Source organism: Capsicum annuum, chromosome 6 (assembly GCF_002878395.1).
Source record: "Capsicum annuum cultivar UCD-10X-F1 chromosome 6, UCD10Xv1.1, whole genome shotgun sequence".
Lineage (NCBI taxonomy): Eukaryota > Viridiplantae > Streptophyta > Magnoliopsida > Solanales > Solanaceae > Capsicum > Capsicum annuum.
The window spans coordinates 205,026,263-205,051,657 of NC_061116.1; the positions used below are offsets into that span (position 1 = coordinate 205,026,263).

Consider the following 25,395-nt stretch of genomic DNA (forward strand, 5'->3'; position numbering starts at 1 on the left):
ATAGGGGTATTTTGGTAATCAAATACTTTATTCTTAGAAATTATATCATGCATGTTAATTTGAAAACAACAAACCAAACACTCAATAAAAAATAATCTCAGCATAACTAATCCTAGTATAACTTATCTCATTATAACTTATCCCAACATAACTAATTCCAGCATAACTAAATTCTCAACCAAACGGCACAAATATCTCTTATAGAAAAAAAGAGAGGAGGATAAAAAATGCTCGTACATTAACTGGTAGGGACCCTGTTCTGCTCCTTATTCTCATGATTTTTTTTTTTTGGTTTAAACTATCCGGTGTCCGGTACCCACTTTTTAGGAGTTCGATTATATTTGAATTCGCCCCGCATCGGACTCCATTTGAGGGGAAGAACTCCCAACAGAGTGTTTGTCCATACCCAGAGTCGAACCCTCAACCTCTGGGTAGGGTGGATCCTTATTCTCATGGTTAATATAATGTAGGTCATTCAACTTGTTGGTTATTTTATTTCGACGTGCATTAGTAGTTCACATTAAATATAATCAGAAAATGCTACAGTTATTAAATTACTTAATTAAATATAAAATAAAATAATATAGTATTTTGTCTCAAAATTATTATCGTTATTTATGTGACCAAACGACCTTATATTATAATGCAAATGTGGCCAAACTCTACTAATAGGCAGTTTTTTTCTTCGTAAATTCCATTCCACCTCTAGTTTGAACACTGAACATATGTATCCAGTGGCGCGGAGCCAGAATTTTTATAATATAAAGAGAGTTCAGAAATAAATATATGAACAAATTAAAAGAGGTTCAACATTTACTATATATATATATATAAAATAATTTTAACCACGTATAATTTTTTGCGAAGGAGGTTTGGATGAACCCCCTCGCCAAAGGTAGCTCCGCCCCTGTATGTATCTAGGTGAGACATTTTATTTGTAAATAAAAAATAAGGTACAGTATCTACCCACTCTATTTGCTTTTACTTGTCACATTTTTTACCTGACACACTCATTAAAAAAATAATTATTAGCATGAAAATTTTATCATAATATCCTTATTAATTAATTAATATTTATTATTGTGTCTTAAAATTAATTTGGAGAATAAAGAATTAATATTAAAAATAAAATAAAAATAATAATTACTTTTTTAATATATCAAAAATAATTTAAAAAATATAAATTTAATTAAAAAATAAGTACTAAGCAAAAGCTAACGGACAAAGTAGGGGAAGTTTGGCAAAAGTCCACTTCCCAAACCTTTTTTGACATTTATCCACCAAGTTTTTTTAATTTAAAGAATGGACACTTTTATGAGACCACAAAAATAAAATGCAAATCTAACACTCAACTTACAAAATCTACACTTTAGCCCCTTTTTCCATTTCAGCCCTAATTTTGTTAAAACTACACTTTAGTCTATCTTGAAAAATATAAATATTGGATAAATAATTAAAAAAAAAAATCCCAAATCTTCTCAACCAATCCACTAGCAACCACCCTATTTTGGCATCATTTCCTTAATTTTCCGATCATTTTTCGGCCATTTTTCGTCGAATTTTTCGGCATCCATGGGAAAGTGACATTATCTCCATTGTTATAAGTCTTTCTCGATTATTTTGAGCTCCAATTTTTCTTTCATTTTCATACAAAAAGCTCGAAATTCAGTCCCACATTTCGAAATCGATTCTTGGGTCAATAACAACATTCCAATACTCCTTAGGTTGTTTGTAAGCTGAAATTCGTCGGATTATTCCGGTGTCGTCAAAAAAGGGTCAATCGTGCACTGTACGGCCAGCAGCTAGGAAGAAGACGACTTCAGTCTATTAAGTCTAAGCGCATAAACCACTATTAAAGTCTATTGAATACTATTATCGAGGTATATTATGTCTATTATAGATTACGTGGTTGTTGGTGGTATATTTTCTGGTGAATGGGAAGAGAGTCCTAAATGTTGGATTTGGAAAACCGCATAAAAGGAGACAGTGTCCATTAACCTTCGTCGCAACGGCTCATAAGCCGACATGGTTAAAAGCGTAATGGAGAGCGGTGAATTAAGTTGTGATCAAAGCGAGGTGTTAATTAGTTACTTGATGAACGGGAGGGGTAAAATCCATCCAATGTTCATAAGGAATGATAGACATGTGGAATTATATATGATTTGCATTGATTCTGATAACTCCAGACCTATATTGCGGGTTAAAGTATTTGAAAGGTCCCGGGAGGAAGCTTCCACATCAGCCCCACCCCCACCCTCACCCCCACCCCCACCCCTACCCCCGAACGTGGATGATACATCAATGGAATACGATTTCATGGGTTGTGATGAATGTGATAATAGTAAAGATTATGAAGAAAAGAAGTGTGGAGGAGGTGAGGACGGGCAGCTCGAACCACAAAGAAGCCACTCTTTCTTGGACGGCACCAATCATTTTTTAGGACAAACATTCAAGGATAAGAAAACATTAAAACTTTTGTTGAAGCAGGCGTCGGTGAAAATATCGTTTAATTACACAACTCTAAAGAGTAGTAAGAAATACTTGAGGGTGAGGTGCGTAGATCGTACTTGCCGGTGGATGGTACGCGAATGTGCTATCGGAGAATTGGGTTGGTTTCACGTCCACAAGTACGTGGGAGAGCATACTTGTGGCATTGATCATGTCACGGAAAAGCACAAGAATGTCACCGTGGAGGTCATTGCCTCACTTATTTTGAACTTTTTCGTCGAAAACAAAGGTCCAAGCCCGAAAGAGATCGAGAGGATCGTATTTAGGGAGCTACATTGCAGGCCAAGCTATTGGAAGTGTTGGATGGTAGGCGTCATTACGAAGAACATAGTTCGAGGTACGCCCGAGCATGGATATGCAGTGCTTCCCGCATTTTCATATATTTTCAATGGCCTCAACCCCGGGTCTATTAATTCTCTCATGGTCGATGAGGAGTCTGGCAGGTTTATTTACTACTTTATGGCATTTGGGGCTTCCATCCGTAGATATGCACACATGAGAAAGGTCGTTGCCGTTGATGACACGCATTTTTTCGGCAAGTACGACGGCGTGTTGTTGTCCGTTGTCGCTCAAGATACACAGAATCATATCTATCCTTTAGCGTATTGTGTGGTGGATAAGGAGAACGATGCGTCGTGGGGCTTCTTCTTCGAGAAGCTTAAGGCCTTTGTTGTCGACGAACCAGAGCTGTGTGTTATCTCCGACAGACACGTAAGCATAGCCAACAGCCTCGCAAGGCATTATCCACTTATGCATCACGGTGTTTGTATGAGGCATCTCGGTGAAAAAATTTTCAAATAAATCACCATTGTTCCTATTCTCTCTATTTATACTACCATGCGGCCAAGGCGTACACGTTGGAAGAATTTAATGACTACTTCTACGCCTTTAAAGAAAGATGCCCCAACGCAGTAGCTTACCTCGAGAAAGAAGTAGGATTTGAAAAGTGGAACCGAGCTCACTTTCTAGGTAATCGATTCAACTTCATGACCTTAAACATCGTCGAGTCGCTCAACTCAATGTTGCTCGACGAAAGAGAGTATCCAGTGACGGCCATTTTTAATTCAATTGCACATAGATTTGGAGAAATATTCAGGAAGATGTATGCGGAGGTGGACAATTCAAAGACAACCTTCGTTCCCGTAGCCGAGATGATCTTGAGGGAAAACATGACCAAGGAGGATAAATTATATGTGAACAACATAAACGAAAGCATCGATGAATTCACCGTGCTTGGATACGGTCGTTCCGCAAAAGTTAATCTTTCGAGATGGTCATGTTCTTGCAGAAAGTACAACTTGGTGAAATTGTCATGCGCTCATGCAATGGAAGTATTGCGTTTAAAGCTTGGGGATGAATACGGCACTAGCATTTACAACTACTCTTCACAAATATATTCGAAAGAATCATACCTCCTTGCATACTTGGAACCTATTTATGCAGCACCACTTGAGTCGGAGTGGAGTGTGGCGCGAGAGTATCTTGAAATGCAAGTTCTTCCACTCGACTTCGATCCCAAACTCAGAAGGAGGAAAGTGAAAAGAGTTAAGGGTATGTTGGAGCCTTCAAGGTACAAGAAAAGAAACAAGTGCTCCAAGTGTAAAAGGCCGGGACATAAGAGAACAACATGCAGCCTTAATGTAGGTTAATATGATTGGCATTGTATTGAATGTTTTTGTTTGTTCAAATGCACTGGACAGTATATAATGTGTATTCTGTTTTGAAAATCACTGAACTACAGTTAAAATCGACTTTTTTTGTTGTGCATTATCGATTCCTGTTCGTATATTATATACTACGTACTAAATAGATTCTAGACTTAAATAATCGACAAGACTCATAATATATAATATATCGGTATTTGGTCTACTAAGTAAATGTTCAGTACGTAGTGTATAATAAACCTACCTGGTTGTCTATTGAACAAACCCTTTTCTTCATACAATATTAAATTAGAAATAATTACAATGCATTGGCATGGGTGGCAATTCGAAAACTGTCTTTTCAAGTTCTAAAATTGACTATACACATTATACATCGACTAGACTCAAAAAATATAATACATCGATGCATTGTCTAGGGGGTATAGTGTAAAATACATAGTCTATCATCGATCAGTCGTGTAGTCTATTATAGAAACCCTATTCCTCATACACTGAATCTTTCAATGTAATTATTACACTTCGTGAAACGGCAGGATTTGTCGCGACTTTTTATTTCTTATTCTCGCACGCCTTCTCCGCTTTAATCAATACGTGTAAAGCTTCTATTGATCGATTTTCTCATGGTCTGGTCTATTTAAAAAAACCATGGTAAATTTTAGACACAATTTCAGAAGAAAAGAAACTTAAGGGAGAAGAAGACGGCTAGGAGGACGCACCCACGAAGGTCATTGCACAGAATGTCAACAATAAACAACATAAAATTGCTAAGGCTTCGGAGTGATCTGAATTTCCTTTTCGAGGGTCTTGCTACCGATCAACGACGGATGGATAAAGAGCTTCGCCAGATGGCTCATTTTCTTCGGACCATAGCCGAGAGGCTCAACCTGGACCCTCGTGAACTCATCACCCCCTCTTCGTACCCCTAGAATAGTGTTGTTGTTTTTTTTTGTTTGGTTTGTAGTTCATTGCTTAATGAAGCTTTCATGGTAGGATTATGTAAATGAAAGCTTCATTTTTGACTTTTTGTTTGGGATTTTTTTTTCAAAAATTGTAAATATAGATGCAATGAACATTTATATATCTATAAACAAGTTTCAAGTTTCTATATTCATGATGTTCTCTTTATCTATAGTGATTTGTTAGTGTTTCTTCAGTAGTCCCTGTTTTAAGATTTGCAAACTTTATTTACACTCTGAGTACAGTAGGAATAAATAATCGACTACGGTAAATACACATTCTATAATCGACTGTGTCACGGATGAATTATATAATGAAATCAGTGTTCATGATTCTGTATATTGAGAGATTATCGACTTATAAACGAGTTTATTATTGACCACTCATATAGTCTATGATCAACTTACTGAATATATTGACGACTTAAAATAATGGGGATAAAAGGAGAAATAAAATAAAATAAAATTAGAGTATGCCAATTAACACCATTAAAACATTGTAAAGAAATTTTGATGCATCAATTGTGACTCCCAATCACTTTTGGACGTGATCAAGTGTTATCTTAGACACGGTGTAGTCGTAGATCATTGAGATGACAGAAAAAAGAGAAGAAATAAAATAAAATAAAATAAAATAAATATTAATCATTCAAGCACTAATGAACGACCACTTATCATGACAAGAGATTAGACTTGTATGATGACCATAAGGATGAGTGGTGGTTGTTACTTGTGAGTGTTCAATAGACAAGTAGTGTATGAGAACAAGGGGTCCTTCTCAACAGAGACACTTGTTCTAGGTAATTGATTGTTACTACCATTGCCCTCCCCTATATTCATTTGATCGAGTGTCCAATTGATTTGTAATCTTCTATTATGATATTTAGTCATTTTACATTGCGTGAGTGATGTTAATTTATTTTATTTTATTTTATTCTCCCTTTTTTTAATCTCACCTCTTTTGAAAATAGACTTGTTATGATATCTTGAGTATATTATAGATAAATAGCTTTATCTATACCAGACTTTATTATTAGTCATGTATCGACCAAAGAAGTCTATTTTCAAAGGATGTGAGATTAAAAAAAGGGAGAAATAAAATAAAATAAAATAACATCACTCACACAATGTAAAATGACTAAATATCATAATATAAGATTACAAATCAATTGGACACTCGATCAAATGGGTATAGGGGAGGGCAATGGTAGTAACAACCAATTACCTAGAACAAGCGTCTCTGTTGAGAAGGACTTCTTGTTCTCATACACTACTTTTCCATTGAACACTCACAAGTAACAACCACCACTCATCCTTAAGGTCATCACACAAGTCTAATCTCTTGTCATGATAAGTGGTCGTTCATTAGTGCTTGGATGATTAGTATTTATTTTATTTCTTCTCTTTTTTATGTCATCTCGGTCTAAGATAACACTTGATCACGTCCAAAAGTGATTGAGAGTCACAATTGATGCATGAAAATTTCTTTACAATGTTTTAATGGTGTTAATTGACATACTCTAATTTTATTTTATTTAATTTCTCCTTTTTTCTCATTGTTTTAAGCCGTCCATATATTCAGCAAGTTGACCATACACAGTATTAAAGGTCTATAATCAACCGTAGTCTTAATCGATAATATTCTAATACACAGGATAATCAATACTGACATTAATATATAAGTCGTAAGTCACCCAGTCGATAATAGAAGACATATACATTTGTTAGAAAACCTTTGAAGTAAAAGATAATCCATTTAAATTTTCTCCAACAGTACAATTCTGACGGGTAGAATTTTCCAACGGTCAAATTTTGATAGCCTTACTATATTAATTAAAGGGACCCTTTTGGACTCCTCCATGTTCATTTATTCATGACTTTCAAGTTTTACATCAACAATAACAATGTCGCAGTCATCTCAAACTTTCAAAAGTTCTTATATTTACCGTTGTGGTAATCCTGCAATGTTGAAAATATCACGCACCGACAGAAATTCGGGGTAAAAATTCTACAGTTGTGCGGTTGGAAAGGTTTGTTTTTGTTTAAATAAAAATTTATTTGTGTTCATCTCATAATTCAATTTAATAATTTATCCTCACTATTTTAGGATAATGGTGGATGCTCTTATTTTAAGTGGATTTCCTCCGATTTCGAGGTGTCAAAATTTCAAGGCATTGCAAAGTTTGAAATGCTTAGAGATTTCAAAGAAAATAGGGGTCTTCTAATGACATTATATAGAGAATCGGAACACAAGATTGATCACTTAAAGGGATTGTTGAAAGATGTCGAAATTGAGAGGGATCAACTTAAGTATAAGTTGGCTATGGCTGAAGAAAAAGGAAAAGGCATGAAATTTATGGTCTATGATTTACTATTAGTTTTAGCTTTTTGGAAAGGTGTAATGGGGGTGTAGTGAGATTGAATGTATTCTGAATGTTTTATTAATCGACTACTTGTTACTTATATTATAAATGGTTTGCCTTTTTCATTCATCGACTACACATCACTTTACTGTATATGCTTTGCCTTTTAATCAAAGTATATAATCAATGATGACAATTCATGTAAAAGCAATGATACGTTGATTATATAAAATGAAAAATATTTATCATAAACTATAAAGGCAGTTTAGAAAACAAAATTGTTCAGCTCTACGCGTCCCGAGTTGAAAGTTAGAAGTTAACATTATCTAGTCAAATAAAAATAATCATCAACCACAAATAAAAATTTAATAATTGTCTAAAGATTCAACATTTTTTATTTCCACCATCATCTTGTCGATTTCCTGACTAACTTCATTAAGAAATTCATCCAAGTTTGGAAATTCATTCTCGTTACCTTTCTCCGCGATGCCTTCTTTTTTTGGTGCATCACTTTTTTCTTCTTCTTTATGCTGTTCTTTCTCTACTTCTTGTGCATTCTTCTCTTCTGTTTCCTCTCCATATCCTTCATTGTTTTCTTCTTCATAATCATTTTTTTCATTTTTATTATCTTCATCCTGTCCGCCTTCGTCATGATCCTCCTTCTCCACACCAGATGATCCATCAGCTTTGTTTTCTTCTTCACAAACAACTTCTGCATTTTTTCTTCTTCTTTCTCTTCATCGCCTTCATCCATATTTTCCTTCTCTACAACAGTTGCAACTTCAGGGATCATCACCTCATCAGCATTGATGGAGGTATGTTCCAAAGCTGCTACCTCAAGAAGGGCTTCTTTGATGCCGCTGTCATCGCAGCCAGCCCTCACCGCTAAATGCCGACTTTGCACCTGCACACCTGCATTTTCAAGTATTTACCGTTTATAATAAACTAAGATATTGATTAATGAAGAATGGTATAGATTCTATTACTATAAGTAAAAGGGATTATATAAAATATACATCTTCTATAATATATAGAGCAGATATTACCTTCAGCTTCATCTCTCTTCTTTTGCCTCTCCTTTTCTGCTCTCATCATCCTCTCTTCTTTTATGAAATCAGCGATGTCCTTGATCGACTCCTCCAGCCTAAACACGCGCTCTTCCAGATTTTCAATCATCGGTGTCTTTCCCGATAATCTCGGCTTACTTGTCCCCGCACCCCGAGTGACATGCTTTGAAACAATATTTTCACCCAAATTTTGATCATCATCCCCATCCTCACCATCCTCCGATGAGGTAATGACAGTCACACCCTCCAGACAGGCCTTCAAGCCATCGATGAATGTGTCGTTTGGTTCATCTGTAAATGCTTTGAACTTTTTCATGTAGTGCTGATTCATTTCACGGACTGTGGGGTTAAGGTACGGATGCACTCTCTACAGATAAATAGGCAAATGTGATTGGTTAGCAACACAATATTGGTAAAATTATTCATCGGAAGAAATGTTTCATACCTTTGTGCTCCATCCGTTCAAATATAGATCACCTTCGATTAGTTTATCACCTTTTGAAGTGTGCCATCTGAGCAATCGGGGAATGGGCAGCGGGTCTTCAGTTGATTTACTATTTCCCCTGCCGAGCGCGGAAAAGGCTTCGTATATCCAAATCTATGATCAAAAGAAAAACAAAAACATAAAATTGAGAGTAAGTATATTATAGACATCATAGATGAATTACAGTATATAATAAACTACTTCAATGGTTTATAATCTAATACCATAAATGCCCAGGAAAATCCATAGAGTGCGTATGATGAAACTCCCTTTGTCTCAAATATCTTCTTCTGCCTGCTGAAGTCTATCTGCTTCTTTAGATAGTCTAGAGTCAAGGAAAATGACTCCTTACCCCAAAGGTATTTCTCAAAGAAGTCCAAGTTATCCACCATCTTGTGGTGTCTATGTCCACGATTTTTGACAAGTCCCGTGCAAGCAATATGCAGTGCACGAACCAAACCAAGCAGTATTTGAACTTGTCCTTCTTGTCCAGCCTCCTACCTCAAATAAGCTTCAACAATCTCTTTGCATTTACACTCCTCTTTTTCACAATATTTTTGAAAAAAGCTTCACCCTCCATCGCTTTGACATATCTTGAATCACGGGGATAACGCCCACAATTTAAACCAGTGATTAGCGCAAACTCTTTCAGGACAAAATATGTAGGCCTGTCATTGATGTTGAACCACATTTCATGTAGCTTGTTGTCCGGTTCGACTCAGTGCAGAAGTGTATAGTGGATAAGCTGTCCGTTGAACTTCATATGTTCTAGCAGGTCCCATAAACCACCAAAACAGAAATTCTTAAACCTAGACTTCAAACGCTAATCAACCACGACTTGTTTGAATTCATTAAACATCTTCAAATGGGACCTAACGAATATCTTAGCCGAAAATGATCCGACATCATTTAGGACTGTGGTGAGGTCGTACCTCTCAGCCGAAACAAACCTTGCACAGTGGGGCAAGATCAGTGCTTCCTCGTCTATCCTATCCTCGAGAGGATCTATTTTCTTCGGCTCATCTCGAACCAAAGCTTCAACTGCTTCCTCGCTGCAATTTCTATTCTTCAATTGATCGACTGCTCATTTTTTTTTTCTCTCAGACCTATCATCTTTCGCATCCTTGCGTTTGTTATCTCTAGCCATTTGTTATGATCCACGGACAAAAACTACCATTTTTCAGCTATAACAACAGCTACAATACCTAATCGATCTAGCAGTCTATTAACATGACAGCAGTTGTAGCACCAAAAGTTTTAATTTGCAGAACAAGTTTCTTCGAAAACAACCCCATCACCCACAAGAACATGCATCTAAATCACCATTATATTGAACAAAAATAGGAAGGAACCCAAATTTTAAGCACGCAAATTGAGAAAAAATCACAAAAAAAACTCAATGCAATCGTGGAGGAAAGTTAAAATCCAATGAGAACAATGCACAAACAAATCAAATACCAACTTAAAAACACAAATATAAGTAAAATCAATCCCTATTTTTTCAAAAAAAAATTAATTGACAGCAAATACAATACCTAATCGACCTAGCAGTCTATTAACATGGCAGCAGTTGCAGAACCAACTCAATGCAACAGTTGCAAAAAAAATTTAGTTTACAACACATTTTTATCACGCAAATCGATAAAAAATGGGAAAAAAATCTCAGTGCAATCGTCGAGGAAAGTTAAAATTCAACACAAACAATGCACCAACAAACCGAATACCAACTTAAAAACACAAATTATAAGTAAAATCAAGCCCCATTTTTAAAAAAAAAATTCAACTTTTTGAGTCTAATTATCAAATATGCAGTGAAGAAATCCCCAACATGAACATGCTTCTACAACACCCTTACATTGGAGAAAAGTTTTAACAAAAATCACATATCTTGCCACATTCCACCGAAATTAGTGAAGAAATTTCAACATGCAATCGCAAAGGATAATCGATACACACCAATTATCCGTAAAAAATAAGTAAATACCAACTAAGAACAACCACTTTCACTGAAATCAAGCTCCATTTAAAAAATAATAATTTATTTAAACTCCAACGGCTTCACCTGCCACAAATGAGTACGGAAAAAAATGAAAAAAAAAAACCATCAATATGGAGCATAAATTAACCGGAACAATAATATAGCTTACCTGAAGTTTAAGATCGAAGTTGGAACTGATTTACACGAGCGCGAAATTGAAAATGGTGGAAAGGGAGAAGAAGCGGTTTTGGTAAAGAGAGAGAAGATGAGAGAATTTTTTATTTTTATTTTTGTATTTAATGGAAGAGTAGGGTTAAATATGTTTTAATAAATATATAAGGGGTTCCAAAAGATTTTAAAAATACATAAGGAGTGCCAAAATATTTTTTTCTTTTACACTTAAGCCCATGATCCACCAAACTCTAAAAAATTAGAATTTGCCAAAATGAGTGTTCATTTGTTAAAATAAGTTTTCAAAATGGACTAACAACTAAATCTTCTCGAGAAAGTAACATATAACTTCGGGAGTGAAAGAGGAGAAAGTACTATATATATGTTGTTGGTAAACAAATACCAAAACACACCCAATAAAATTAAGACAAGCAAACATTGAATGATAAGGTGGTAATCACCAAGCTGGAACATGTAATACATCATAATTATAATAAGTTATAGTTAAAAAAATAAAGAAAATAAGATGATTTTTTTTATTGGTTGAGGCGCAGATATCTCATTTTTTTAAGGAGATTTAAGATCACTACGACATAATCTACATTGATCCAACAGTATATCTCTTGACTTGTCCCCTTCAAGATACAACAGATCATCAACGATATACAACTCAAATAACTTCAGATTAGTTGAAGTGTTCAAAGCTCCACCACAAAAATATCTTCCTTAACATATAATTAATTTCTTTCTTTGTATAGTGAATATATTTAAAGATTTAAAATATTTTTTTATCTCAACTCTTTTTTTCATGAATATAATTATTCTTTTTTTTTTTGTATAATGATTATACTTGGAGACTTAGAATATTTCTCTTTATCTCAACTCTCTCTTTCACTATTTTTATCTCTCTACTTACTACAATATTTTTCCCCACTTCACATAATTCTCATACTTCATCTTATAAAATACAAAGAAAAAAACATTACTATTTATAGATGTAGAATTCTTTCATGTAATTAATAAATAAAAACAGTGGGGCAATAAAGATTACAAAATACTAATGATAGTTATGACCACATTCTACCCTACTAAAAAATATGCTATATGAGTAATCAGGGGCGGAGCCACAGTGCTTCACGGGGGTTCGGCTGAACCCTCTAACTTTTGCATAGACATTATATTTGTAATTAAAAAATTCTGAAAACGTATATAATTATATACGTCCGAACCCCCCTACAAACATTGGTTGTTAGCCCAGTGGTAGGTGCATCACCTTCGCGTCCCAAAGATGGGGGTTCGAACCCCACGAATAGGCATTGCTTTTTTTTTACTTTTTAATTCTTAGTGTCAGGACTGCACTTATAAAGTTTCTAACAGCTTTCTCTCTCTCTCTACCTACCCTCTATCTCTCTCTCTCTCATCTCGGTCACCGGCCCCCGTCGCCGTCGCCGACCTTCGGCGCCGACCCGGCCCGACCTCCGGTCCCCGACGCCGACCCCCGTCGCCGCTCCCCGATGCCCTCCGTCACCGACCTCCGGTTCCAATTCGCTCTCCCCCCCCCCGCCCTTCCCCCCGCTCCTGGTGGATCCCACCAGCCCCCCCTACCTCGGTCTCCAGCCAGTCACCGCTCGGTCTCCAGCCAGTCGCCGCTCGGTCTCCAGCCGCCGATTCGGTCTCCAACAGTCGAAGCTCGGTCTCCAGCCGCAGCTCCGCCTGCACCCGCCGCTCGGTCGCCAGCAGCCGCAGCACCCAAACGACGACCAGTTCCCTCGGTCTCCAGCAGCCGCAACTCCATCTCAGCACCGGAATCCCCCGGAACCCGGTCAACACTGGGCTTTGGTTTCCGGCTTGGTTTACAAGCGTAACTCGGTGACTTCTAACCTTTGTTATTTCATTCTTCGTATTATGCTAGTAGTAGCCCCTGTACCTTGACTTGCGTTGGATTTGTTGATATTGTCTGTTGTCTGTTGTTGCTGTTGCTGTGGTCGTTTCTTGCACTGCTTTGGATTAGGTTATCGGCTTGGGAATCTATTTTTGGGGCTGTGGGTGTTGAGTCCAGTGGTGTTTGCTCTCTAGTTGAGTTTAGTTTCTGTTCCTGGATTATTCCTTTGAATTTGTGGGAGCCTTGTATTTCTTGTTGCTGCTTTGCTACTACCATCGTTTATATCTTCATATTTTCTTATACTTTCGTGTAGTTGTGGTTGTGGGCGGTAATGGTTGGATAGGGTCATGTCTGAAGGGGTTGGGGCGTGGGGCCGTGGTGGGGGCGGGGGATGAGGAAAGGGCGAGAGTGGAAGGGAGGCCAAGGTTTGGCCGCGGGGGGGGAGGGGTAGTGGAGGGCGTATGGATAGTGATGGTAGGCTGAGGGTTGGGTCTTGGAATATAGGAACCCTTCAGGGTAAATCCATAGAGCTTGTGAAGATTCTTAGGAAAAGGAGGATCAGTATTGCGTGTGTTCAAGAGACCAAGTGGGTAGGGTCTAAGGCTAGGGAGGTGGATGGTTACAAGCTGTGGTACTCTGGGAGCGAGAAGCGTAGGAATGGAGTTGGCATCTTAGTAGATGAAGAGCTTAGAGGTCAGGTAGTAGAGGTGAAGAGGATCAACGATAGGTTGATGACTATTAAGTTGGTCATTCGGGGGTTTACCCTGAACGTGTGTAGTGCCTATGCGCCGCAAGTGGGATCGAAGGGGGAGGAGAAAATGCAGTTTTGGGAGGCTTTGGAGGAGGTGGTGAAAGGCGTGCCTAGCTTAGAGAAGATTGTTGTAGCAGGAGATTTCAACGGGCACATCGGGGCGTTACCGGGAGGCTTTGGTGATGTGCATGGTGGTTTTGGTTTTGGGGAGAGAAATGAAGAGGGGGCTACTCTATTGAAGTTTGCGAGGTCCTTTGGGCTGGTGGTGGTGAACTCGGGCTTTCCGAAGAAGGACGATCACCTGATCACCTTTCGAAGCACGATAGCCAGGACCCAGATTGACTTTTTTTTGCTTAGGAAAGGGGATAGGGCGTTGTGTAAGGACTGTAAGGTTATCCCGAGTGAGAATATTTCGACCCAGTATAGGCTCTTGGTTATGAATTTGGGTATAAAGAAGAATAGAAAGAGGAGGAGTAAGGAGTGTAGACCTAGAATTAAGTGGGGCGGCTTGACGCCAGTGAATGCGTGAGAGACAGGGGAGAAGTTGGCAGGAATGGGGTGTGGGAGTGTAGGGGGGACGTGGATAGTATATGGGATAGGGCGGCTGGGTGCATCAGGGAGAATGCAAGTGAGGTGTTGGGTGTTTCTAGGGACCGGGCCGGGCATCATCGGGGGAATTAGTGGTGGAATGAAGAGGTGGAGAAGAAAGTGGGGACCAAGAAAGGGGCGTATGCTAAATTGGTTGAGAGAAAGGACGAAGAAGAGAAGCGGGTAAACAGGAAAGAGTACAAGCTAGCTAGGAAGGAGGCTAAGTCAGCAGTCACGGCAGCTAAGACAGCCGCTTTTGAGAGCTTGTATGCAGGGTTACAGGGGAAAGGAGGGGAGAAAAAGTTGTTTAGACTCGCTAAGGCTAGGGAGAGGAAGGGTCGTGACCTCGATCAGGTGAGGTGCATTAAGTGGGAGGACGGTAGAGTGTTGGTGGAGGACGGCCACATTAAGAATAGATGGCAGTCGTACTTTCATAGGCTCTTGAATGACGAAGGGGATAGAGCTATTGTGTTAGGGGAACTGAAGCACTCAGAGGAGTGTCAGGATTTTAGCTATTGTAGACGTTTTAAGGTAGAAGAGGTTAGAGAGGCTGTTCGCAGGATGCGAAGGGGTAGGGCGACGGGGCCGGACGAGATAACGGTGGAGTTTTGGAAGTTCGTTGGAGAGGCTGGTGTAAGGTGGTTGACTGGATTGTTTAATGAAATCTTCAAGATGGCAAAGATGCCCGAGGCTTGGAGGTGGAGTACCATGATCCCTCTCTATAAGAATAAGGGTGACATCCAGAGTTGCAATAACTATAGGGGGATTAAGTTATTGAGTCACTCTATGAAGATTTGGGAGAGAGTAGTCGAGGTGAGGCTGAGACGGATAATGTCTATTTCAGAAAACCAGTTTGGATTTATGCCTGGCTGCTCGACGACGGAGGCAATTCACCTGGTGCGGAGGTTGGTGGAACAGTATAGGGAAAGGAAGAAGGACCTGCACATGGTGTTTATCGACCTGGAGAAGGCTTACGACAAAGTCCCCAGGGAGGTGCTTTAGAGATGCTTGGAGGTGAGTGGAGTACCGCTGGCATATATCAGAGCAATTAAGGATATGTATGATGGAGCGAAAACTCAGGTGAGGACGGCGGGAGGAAACTCAGAGCATTTCACTGTCTTGACAGGTTTGCATCAGGGATCTACTCTTAGTCCCTTTTTGTTTGCGTTGGTGATGGATGTGTTGACGCGGCGTATTCAAGGGGAGGTGCCTTGGTGTATGCTTTTTGCAGACGATGTAGTTCTGATAGATGAGACTCGAGGGGGTGTGAATGACAAATTAGAGGTGTGGAGGCAAACTCTTGAGTCTAAAGGGTTCAGGGTGAGCAGAAGCAAGACAGAGTATGTGGAATGCAAGTTTAATGACGTGAGGCGGGAGAATGAGGTAGTAGTGAAGCTGGAATCACAGGAGGTATGTAAGAGGGATAGTTTCAAGTATCTCGGGTCCGTAATCTAGAGTAACGGTGAGATTGACGAGGATGTCTCGCACCGTATTGGGGCGGGATGGATGAAGTGGAAACTCGCGTTGGGGGTGTTGTGTGAAAAGAAGGTGCCGCCCAAGCTGAAAGGCAAATTCTACAGGGTGGTAGTCCGTCCGGCCATGTTGTATGGAGCAGAGTGTTGGACAGTTAAGAACTCCCACATCCAAAAAATGAAGGTCGCAGAAATGCGGATGTTGCGCTGGATGTGTGGGCTGACTAGAGGGGATAGAGTTCGAAAGAGACTATCCGGGAGAAGGTTGGTGTGACTCCAGTGGAGTGCAAGATGCGGAAAGCCCAATTGAGATTGTTCGGACACGTGAAGAGGAGGGGCATGGATGCCCCGGTTCGTAGGTGTGAGAGGCTAGCGTTGGATGGTTTTAGGCGGGGTAGGGGTAGGCCGAAGAAGTACTGGGGTGAGGTGATTAGGCGGGACATGAAGCAGTTACAGCTCACCGAGGACATGACCCTAAATAGGAAGGTCTGGAGGACGCGAATTAGGGCAGAAGACTAGGGCCGGTTTGGGTCTCTAGTGTAGGGAATTACTTGGTGGGGGTTTTATTCTTGTTATGATTCCGTGTTCCATGTTTTATTACGAATCTGTGTGCTTTCCTCTGTTTTCTAATACTTATGGGTGTCGTATTTATGTTATGTAATCTAGTTCTGTGCTTTACTATGAGTTTATGTGGTATCTCGTGACTTGAGCCGGGGGTCTATCGGAAACAGCCTTTCTACTTCTTTAGAGGTAGAGGTAGAGGTATGGACTGCGTACATCTTACTCCCCCCTCCCCCCAGACCCCACTAGGTGAGAATACATTGGGTTTGTGGTTGTAATTTTTAGTGTCTGCAAGTGCACGTTTTTTAATTAAGCTTTTTTTATTTGCTTTTACAAAATTCATATACTAATTAAAGAAAGTCAGTTTTCAATTACCAAACACCTCCCCCTCAAACATAAACTAGCAATTAAAAAAGTACCAAAAAAAAGTGTTTCTTCAATGTTCAAACGGTTTTCTTCAAAAACCTTAAGGGTTTCTTCTTCTTCAAACAAGACAGTTGCTACTCTGCCAAGTGCCAAGGTATGCAATTACTAATCCGATTTGTGTTCTCCTGACTCCTAGTAGTAATAAACTTGTGGAAAGAGGTTTAAACTTGATTTGAACGGTAGATTTGTTTCCCAAATTCTCATCTAAAAGTCAAAAACAGAACATGCTAAATTGCTAGGAGCCTAGGATTATTATTCTTTGTCGTTTGTCTGGACTTAACTATCAAGATTATATCTTGAAAACTGCCACAATATATGTTGTTTCTTTTCTTTATTTGCTTAAGCAAGGTTCTGGTTTCCATTTCTCTTTCAGTTTTCGCAGATGCTAGATTGCTTATTGCTAGTCTCATAGTTTTGCATCGGAATTCATGAGTCACGACTAATAAATTGTGATTAGATTTTCAATTTTGCTTTAGATTTTGGGTTGAAGTGTTTTAGTATGAATTGTTTCTGTAATTCTGTTGCAACATATATTTTTCGTATTTTGCGAATTGTGATTGCAACGCAGTTTAGAATCTTTCACAACAAAAGATTTTCAAAATTGGAACAAAGGGATAGAAAGGCTTAAAAACATGTGGGTGAAATGTATTGTTCATCATCGATGTTTCAAGATGTAGATGAAGTGAAATAATGAATAGCGTTTCGAACCCCCGAACTTTAAAGTCTGGCTCCGCCTGTGTGAGTAATGGGCATAAAATGTCATTTAAGTTGCTGCATGTTATAATGCAACATCAGCCACCAAAGAACATAGAAATGTAGCACAGTAGAATATGCACTTTAATATTAAATTAATATTACCAACAAAACATTTTACACATTTTTAACCATTGAAAAAAAGAAGAGGGGTTCATTTCAAACTTATCATTAATTCATTATTGGACTGAATTATAATGTAATAATAATGAAACTATATATGAAAGATATAGAACATGCATTAGGAAATTCTATATTAGTAATTTGATGTGTTTCGTGTTGATTTTAATATATATTTTGGCACTTAATTGCAGCGAAAATACAAGAGGTTTTAAGTTATATGCTATTCATTAGAAAAAAAAGTTATTTTCTTACGGATATTCTAGTGTTTAATTTATATGTTCTGAGTTGAGAGTCTATCGAAAATAGTCTCTCTACTTCATCTAAAATACAGTATGAACTGCGTACACTTTACCCTTCTCAAACTCACTTTTTGAGAATAAGCTGAGTATGTTATTATTGTTGGTTCTAGTGTTTAATTTTATAATTTTCATGTCTAAATGCCTGTACTTTTTTTGGTTGGTCATCCATAAACTATCTGTGAACACATGTTCAATTCAGATTTCAGAAGCAATAATGTACAATATTACTATTTGTTTGTTTTCTCTCCTGGGATTCACCTTTGCAAATGAGGAGCACAACTCAAGCGAGAAAGTTTTTAAGGACAAGTTTGTATTTGGATAGAAGTGTTCAAAACTGGAAAAAATAAAATATTAATGTGTTTGGTAAACAAGTGATGTTATACACTTTTTTGTTGTTAAAATGACTTAAATGTTCTTAAAGTGGTCGACGCCATAAATAAGGTAAACTATTTATAATTTTTAATTTAAAATAAAATTTTTGAGCAAAACTCCGATGTAATGATGAATTCACTGAAGACAAAGAAGAAAGATGAAGAGAAGTGGCAAGGAGAAAAAGAAAAAAAATCATATATTCAAGGACTACAAGTTCAGGATATTGTTGGAATTGGAGAAAAAAATAAAGGATAAAAAAATAAATATTTCAGTCAAATCTAAAAAAAAAATTAATCTAAAAAGCAAAAAGCTGGGTACCCAGCTTCTTACTTTTTGTTTTTTTAATCAATTTTTATCTTTTTTTAAGTATTTCTTAATTTTACGAAATACCTAAAAAAAAGATTAAAAGCTGATTTGATCAGATTTTAATGCTATCCAAACGGGCTCTAAGTGCACGCAAAATTCAAAATTTAATTTATAGATTTTCAGTAATTTTCTATTAAAAAATAAAAGTTTTATCATATATGTTGATTAAGAGGAATCAAACGCTCGTCAAAGAGAAAAGCAAAATTTAAAAACGCTTCATTTCTATTGCTGGACCAAGAAATTTATTATTGGGTTCCCAATAAATATTTCTTATATATTTAATCAAATTTCTCAAAATAAATACATATACAAAAGTTACTAGATTCTCTGAAACTCACCTTATCCCACCTCCCTAGACCCGCCAGTAAATTCCTCAGTGCTGCTGAAAATGTGTAGTTATCTTAGCTTAGCTTGTGATTGCTAGAGCCATCAACTCCCATCCAATAATTAAGAGAATATTGTATAATTCAAATAGTAAACAAAATAAAATCAATCGTAATTTGGTTTAGGAATTGAAAAAATAAAAAATGAAGTTGTGTTGATGCTTGCAAGTCTTTAATTTTAAGCTCATCAATATCCTATTGGATTACGCAAGTGAAAATGATACATGTTCAGAGATTCATAGCTTAGAAGAAATCGTAGATACCATCTGAGAAAGCAGTGTTGATGATTAAGTAGAAGATAATACAATACTTTTGGAACCAGTTTCTCATAAAAAAACACTTACCGTATTTAGAACTCTTCACAATCTTTTGGTACAGTTCGAGAAAACAATATCAAAAATTTTGAATACAATAAGAAAGCTAGAGATGATGAGCTTCAACTAGATTTAACTTTTAACAAAAAACAAAAAATACTAGAATCATATTTCACTAAATTGTCTTAAATATTTTTGTAATTTAAAGAATTATTAATTTATAATAATAATGGAACCATATGAGTCTTCTGAAAATATATTAAATTATTAGTTTACCCAAATCGGTAATTTTTCCTTTTTTCTATTTGCCCAAGTCGAAATTAGGGAAAAATATTATTTTAGAGAATTTATTAATTTACCGAATATTAATTTAGGAAGGTGCTACTATAGTTACGTTACTAATTAAATGGAGTACGTTAGGTTATTTATTTAACTAAAAATTATACAAATATACAACTTATATTTTCAATATTACAAAAAATCTCAACTCCCTAAACATATTACAAAAATCCAACATATACACAGAATGCTATGTATATGTCGGCTATGTTATGTATATTAATAGGGAGAGAGAGTAAAGTAATTAAAAAAATGAGAGAGAATATAATTACTTCCAAAAAAAAATTGATATTTATGTTATTCCAAAAAAAAATTGATATTTATGTTATTTATACATTTAATGACTGACTGTTTTTTGATAAGTCAACTTTGCTTTGGCGTACATTCTTTCTGTTTCCATTTTCCTTATTCTTGATCTTACATTTTAAATTCCAGTACATGAGCCCTAATAGATTATATTCTTCTACTATATATAAACATCTTTTCGGGGTCCCAAATGTAATTTGACATCTCTGCAAATAGGACTTCCATCTTGGTTAAATTCATAACAAACATACATACAAAATTTTTATTCTAAAATTTAGAACTTATAAAATTAAAATCTTGGCTCCATCTCTAATTATATATGGATAAAATTGAAGCCTTTAGAACTAGATATGGGTAGTATGGAACATGTATATGGTGAGCTGTGAGAATTAGTTGAGTATACGTGACATTCAAGAGAGAAAGTGAAGAGAGTCCTAAAATGACATTGGTTGAGAGGAGACGAAGAGACAAAAGGGATAAGATGTCAGAGGGTTCAAGCGCGAGGACGAGCTTGTATGGATCTAGTCTAGATGCAATAAATTGTAACTTCATTCTGATTTCTAGCAATACAAGAGCAGCACTTTATTCATATCCACACTTTGTTTCTTTGTTTGGCTTATTTACTCGATCGTTTTTACATTTATTAATCACCAAATATATACTTTGCTTTTGTAGAAATTGCTTTATTTATTTAGCTCACTCTTCAATTAATATTCTAATCGTCAGTAAACACATTTAAAATAAAAATTAAATTAAGACACATACTCTTGACCTCGTATAAATTCAACTATTATACCCATTTTAAAGATAAACAAAATCGCTTTATGATCTATCGTTTGTTCCTTGTTGAGGTGACTAACAAGTGAAAATACTCTAGTTATATAAAACTTGGTGAGAAAGCACAAAATCACTATGAAGGATTGGAGATTCTAATAGAATTTCGATCACCCTTCGTTCATTTTTACTTGATCATTATATTAAAAATAGATGTTCAATAATATTTGTCTAATTTGTAAAAAAAAAAATGAATAATTTATCCATTTGTGCCTATTTTATCCTTAGTACTCTCTTTGTTCTCTTTTATTTGTCACTAATTTTCTAATTATATTTTTACTTTTACTTGTCATTTTTGACATATCAAGAAAAAATAATTTTTTTTTATTTTACTTTTAACATTAATTATTCTTTCTCCAAATTAATTTCAAGACACAATGTAAACATTATTTAATAGGGTACTATAGCAAAATAACTATGTTATTAATTATTTTTCTTAATAGGTGTATCAAGTCAAAATGTGACAACTAAAAGCGCATGAAGGAAGTATTAAATGTTATTCACAATGCAATGTATTTTTTAAAATATTATTAAATTTATTATATTCAAAGAATGATATAATAAAATTAACATTATAATTAAGTGAAAAGTTAATAGTAGAAAACTATTAATGAACGGAGGCGTACATTCTACATAAATAAAGGTTCTAGTGCATCTCTTAGAAAATAATGATGGTGTCAGAATTAATTTTTGGATAGTGCATGTAGACACCTAATTTTGTCCCTCACAAGTCCAATTTTATTCATTTTTAGCTCATCTTACCACACACCCTCGTCCATGTAATTATACCCAACAAAAAAATAAAAAATAACAATCTTTAATATAATCCCTAATAAATTTTATCTTGTTTTAATCCTATCCTAACCAACTTTACACCCCATCCTAACAACCTACCCCATCTCACTACCCACGTGACCCTCCCCACATTTCTTTTCCACAAAGAAAAAGGGTATACACACACATAAAGCACACCTAGGAGGGACCCACCAAAATTCTCACAACAATACACATTCATCATACCATTAATACATACAAGACAACAAATAGAGGGGGGGGGGGGGGCAACATCATCTTCTCCGTTCATTACCTTCACGAGAACATACACCATGGGAGAGTGAGATATTCAAAAAAGAGGGAGAAAAGAATACATACACAGAGACCTGACTCTCCTCTTCTTCTCCACGAGATTGACACACTCCATTAAAGCACAACCCACAGTTTATACGCAAACCATCGAAAAGGGGGGCATCACACATACACCTGTGAGAAAGACGGGGAACTGAGAATCAAGTGAAGGGCGATACAGATAGAAGAAAGAGAGAGTGAAAATAACGAGAGAGAGAGAGATAACTGGTGGTGGTAGACTGTTCCGACGATTCGCCGCCAGAAAAAGCATCATCGCTGCTCCGAATTTGAACTAATTTTCTAGTTCTATTCCTTCTGAGCTCGTCGGAGTTCATCAGCTCCGTACCATTTCGGGTAACGCTGCAACGGACAATCCAGCTCCTAAATCCCCAAATTTCTCCATTTTCTGGTGGTTTCTAGGCTAATCCAGTCGAAAAACACTAAAAGTCACCAGAATCAACCTTGCTCGTTGATATTCGTGATTGTCCAAGTTCACCAGAGCTCCGGGAATGTAGTTTTCTTTGTTTTCTTGTGATTCTCGATTTTTGGGTTCACTGTTCGTCGTGGTTTCGGGGTTTCGAATTGGATTTTGAAGACTATCGTGTTGGAGTTGGATCATAGTCAGGATTGTGGTATTCTTTGAGGCTCTGGAACGGCTCTTATTTCTCTTCTTAAGTCAATCAAAATATTTTGAGGTCCAATTCTACTATTTTCTTCCTTTATTTCATTGTTTACTATTTTTGGTGTGTTGGATTGAATAACATGTGTTGGTTTGATTCTTGTTGATGATGAATGCGTGTTTGTTTTGATTTGTGGTTGGTCCCTTGATTATAATCTGTATGGTGAAATGGTATCTCGTTTGAGAAATAAAATTTGTTGTTTGGGGTGGAATTGAAATTGATAAAGTGACTTCGTATTAATTTTGAATCTTTGATTATATTGAATTTGTTGGAATTGTGATAAATCGAATCTAGTATGCAAATGCTAAGTTGGGTAGACAAATTTTAGGAATGATGTTTTTTTGAATGTGTGAATGTGTGTGTGAATATTTCTTTCTACTTTATTGCACAAGATTCAAGTATATTCATTTGGCCGGGGAATGCCCCGAGGTTTCATGTACTGACTCATCGAGGAATACCCCGACGTATTATGTCTGCGAAGAAAGTTCGTGATCAAGGCCCGAGACATCGGGTAAACCACGGGAGCATAGTTCGGGATTAGTGTAGGTTAGATAGGATTTATTTTCGCATTTTTATTTATTTTGGACTGTATAATTGGACTGAACACTATATTTTGGATTTATTTTGTTTCGTGTGTTTGGATGTCTGTTTATGTGTTTTATGTGGTTTATACGTTCTTAGTGCCAAAATTAGCCGATACGCTTCATCAAGCGACCGTGGTCAAACCACGGGACCGAGGGGTGCCTAACACCTTCCCCTCGGTCAACAGAATTTCTTAGTTAGAATCTCTATTTGCGGATCAATTTTAAAGAGTCAAAATTGTTTTGAAAAGGATTTTCCAAAGGTGACTTGGCACACACGATTATGCCAAGTGGCGACTCTGAATAAAAAATGTAAATAATCTTTTTTCGAAACAAATTTTCAATCTTTTGTCACTTTGATAATAAAAACCCTTCCAACCTTAAAATTTATTCTTTTGGGAGTTAAAAAAGGGATGTGAAAGCTCTGGCGACTCCGCTGGGGATTTTTTTTCAGAATTCGAGCTTATTTTGGAGTTATATCGGCTTAGTTTGACACTATAGGTATATAGACATTTTGTTTGTTTGTTTTGTGTTTTTTTTTTTATCATTGTTGAGTGTCTACGTGCTCTTGGTTTACAATCTTTCCTTATGTGTTACCGCTTTATATCTGACATCATGTGCATAACCTGAGTCATTCTTTCTGCAACAAGTCCGTAGTACACGTGTTGTACACGACCTCTAGTTGAGTCACCCTTATTTAGTGAGGAGGAGCCGTCGTTGTTATGGAGTGGGTGGAAAGCTCTCGCAGTCACTATCAACTATACGTGCCCCTGAACAACCTTGTTAGTAAACCCAACGTAGGTTAGCCTTTAGGACATGATTATTTGCATCATATTAAGACCTAGCGGAACCCACATGACCCTTTGTAGGAGACTCACCTCTAAAGCATCACTACGTGCTAAATGTTGCATCTCTTAAGGTAACGTGGTCATTTGACAGACCGATTTGGGGAAAGCAGGTGTTAGAAGTAAAGTGTTGAGAAAAAAAAGAGAAAAAGAAAAATGAGTCAAAAAAAAAGAGTTTCGTAGTTTTAGAGTTCTCTATGGCTTTTGTTTTCCAAAATTCAAAAAAAATTCAAAAAGATTTTTTTACCTTTCGCACTCATTTGTCCAAAAACAAAAACATCAAAAAGATTTCCATTTGTTTCTTTAGCAAACTTTCATAATTGGGAGAATACCCACGAAAATACTTGAAGTTTGACCGGATTACCAGTTGAGCATACTGAACTTTGCGGGGGTCCTATTACCCCCAGACTTTTTTTTTCTTATTTTAATGACATATATCTGTCACTTGGCACACTGCGTGTGATTCACATGCATTGAGTGCGTGAACAATGTTAAAAACGTTTTAAAACTCTTTTTTTTTTACCAAACAGCCCCTTAATGGAACTCGAAAAATCATGAAAAAAAATTCATGTATGGAACTCGAAGTCTTTCCGAATTAATGAAAATATTAATGGTTATAATTAATGGAAAGATTTTTCCGAATCTTTCGAGTTCCATTTATAATTTGAACTCGCAATTATAAATGGATTCGAACTCGAAATTATAATTCGAAAAGATTAATGGTTATAATTAATGGAAAGATTCCGAATTAAATTTCATGTATGGAACTCGAAAAAATCCTTAATGGTTATAATTTAATGGAACTCGCTAATTGAAACTCAATGAATGATTCGGAAGATTCAAACTCGAAAACTCGCTAATTTAATTCCGAGTTTCATTAATGGAAATTGAATCTTCCAAGTTCCATTAACGGAAGATTGAATAGCTTCATGAAAATTGAATCTTCCGAGTTCCATTAACGGAAGATTGAATAGCTTCATACATGAAATTAAATTTTTTGAATCTTCCGAGTTTCATTAATGAATTTTTCGAATCTTCTGAGTTCCATTAATGGAAATTGAATCATGAAATTAAAATTTTAAATCTTTCGAGTTCCATTAATGAATTTTTTGAATCTTTCGAGTTCCATTAATGGAAATTGAATCTTCCATTGAGTTTTCAATTAGCGAGTTCCATTAATGGAAGATTCAATGAAACTCGCTAA

The 25,395-nt window shown here is 36.6% G+C and overlaps 3 protein-coding genes across 3 annotated transcripts; 2 read left to right on the forward strand and 1 right to left on the reverse strand.

Moving 5' to 3' along the window:
• The first annotated feature begins 2,040 nt into the window (after window positions 1-2,040).
• Window positions 2,041-4,157, forward strand: LOC124899596. Its single transcript, XM_047414530.1, has 2 exons — window positions 2,041-3,219; window positions 3,357-4,157. Exons 1-2 carry the CDS (start codon window positions 2,041-2,043, stop codon window positions 4,155-4,157), a joined length of 1,980 nt encoding a protein of 659 aa, XP_047270486.1.
• Window positions 4,158-7,856: 3,699 nt separating this feature from the next.
• Window positions 7,857-10,189, reverse strand: LOC107873954. Its single transcript, XM_016720870.2, has 8 exons — window positions 10,149-10,189; window positions 9,975-10,094; window positions 9,593-9,710; window positions 9,267-9,539; window positions 9,004-9,156; window positions 8,538-8,925; window positions 8,236-8,403; window positions 7,857-8,188 (listed from the first exon to the last, which is right to left on the reverse strand). Exons 1-8 carry the CDS (start codon window positions 10,187-10,189, stop codon window positions 7,857-7,859), a joined length of 1,593 nt encoding a protein of 530 aa, XP_016576356.1.
• A 2,516-nt stretch (window positions 10,190-12,705) lies between these two features.
• Window positions 12,706-13,056, forward strand: LOC124899597 (lysine-rich arabinogalactan protein 19-like). Its single transcript, XM_047414531.1, has one exon. It carries the CDS (start codon window positions 12,706-12,708, stop codon window positions 13,054-13,056), a length of 351 nt encoding a protein of 116 aa, XP_047270487.1.
• The last annotated feature ends 12,339 nt before the right edge of the window (window positions 13,057-25,395 follow it).

Excerpts from the sequence above, each read along its gene's own strand:
- LOC107873954 (XM_016720870.2), bottom strand. The coding sequence starts at position 10,189 with ATGGCTAGAGATAACAAACGCAAGGATGCGAAAGATGATAG. Across the intron at positions 10,095-10,148 it reads AAGGATGCGAAAGATGATAG|CGAGGAAGCAGTTGAAGCTT; the intron begins GTCTGAGAGAAA and ends TAGAAATTGCAG. Across the intron at positions 8,926-9,003 it reads TGAACGGATGGAGCACAAAG|AGAGTGCATCCGTACCTTAA; the intron begins GTATGAAACATT and ends ATTTATCTGTAG.
- LOC124899597 (XM_047414531.1), top strand. The coding sequence starts at position 12,706 with ATGCCCTCCGTCACCGACCTCCGGTTCCAATTCGCTCTCCCCCCCCCC.
- LOC124899596 (XM_047414530.1), top strand. The coding sequence starts at position 2,041 with ATGGAGAGCGGTGAATTAAGTTGTGATCAAAGCGAGGTGTTAATTAGT. Across the intron at positions 3,220-3,356 it reads GTGTTATCTCCGACAGACAC|GCGTACACGTTGGAAGAATT; the intron begins GTAAGCATAGCC and ends CATGCGGCCAAG.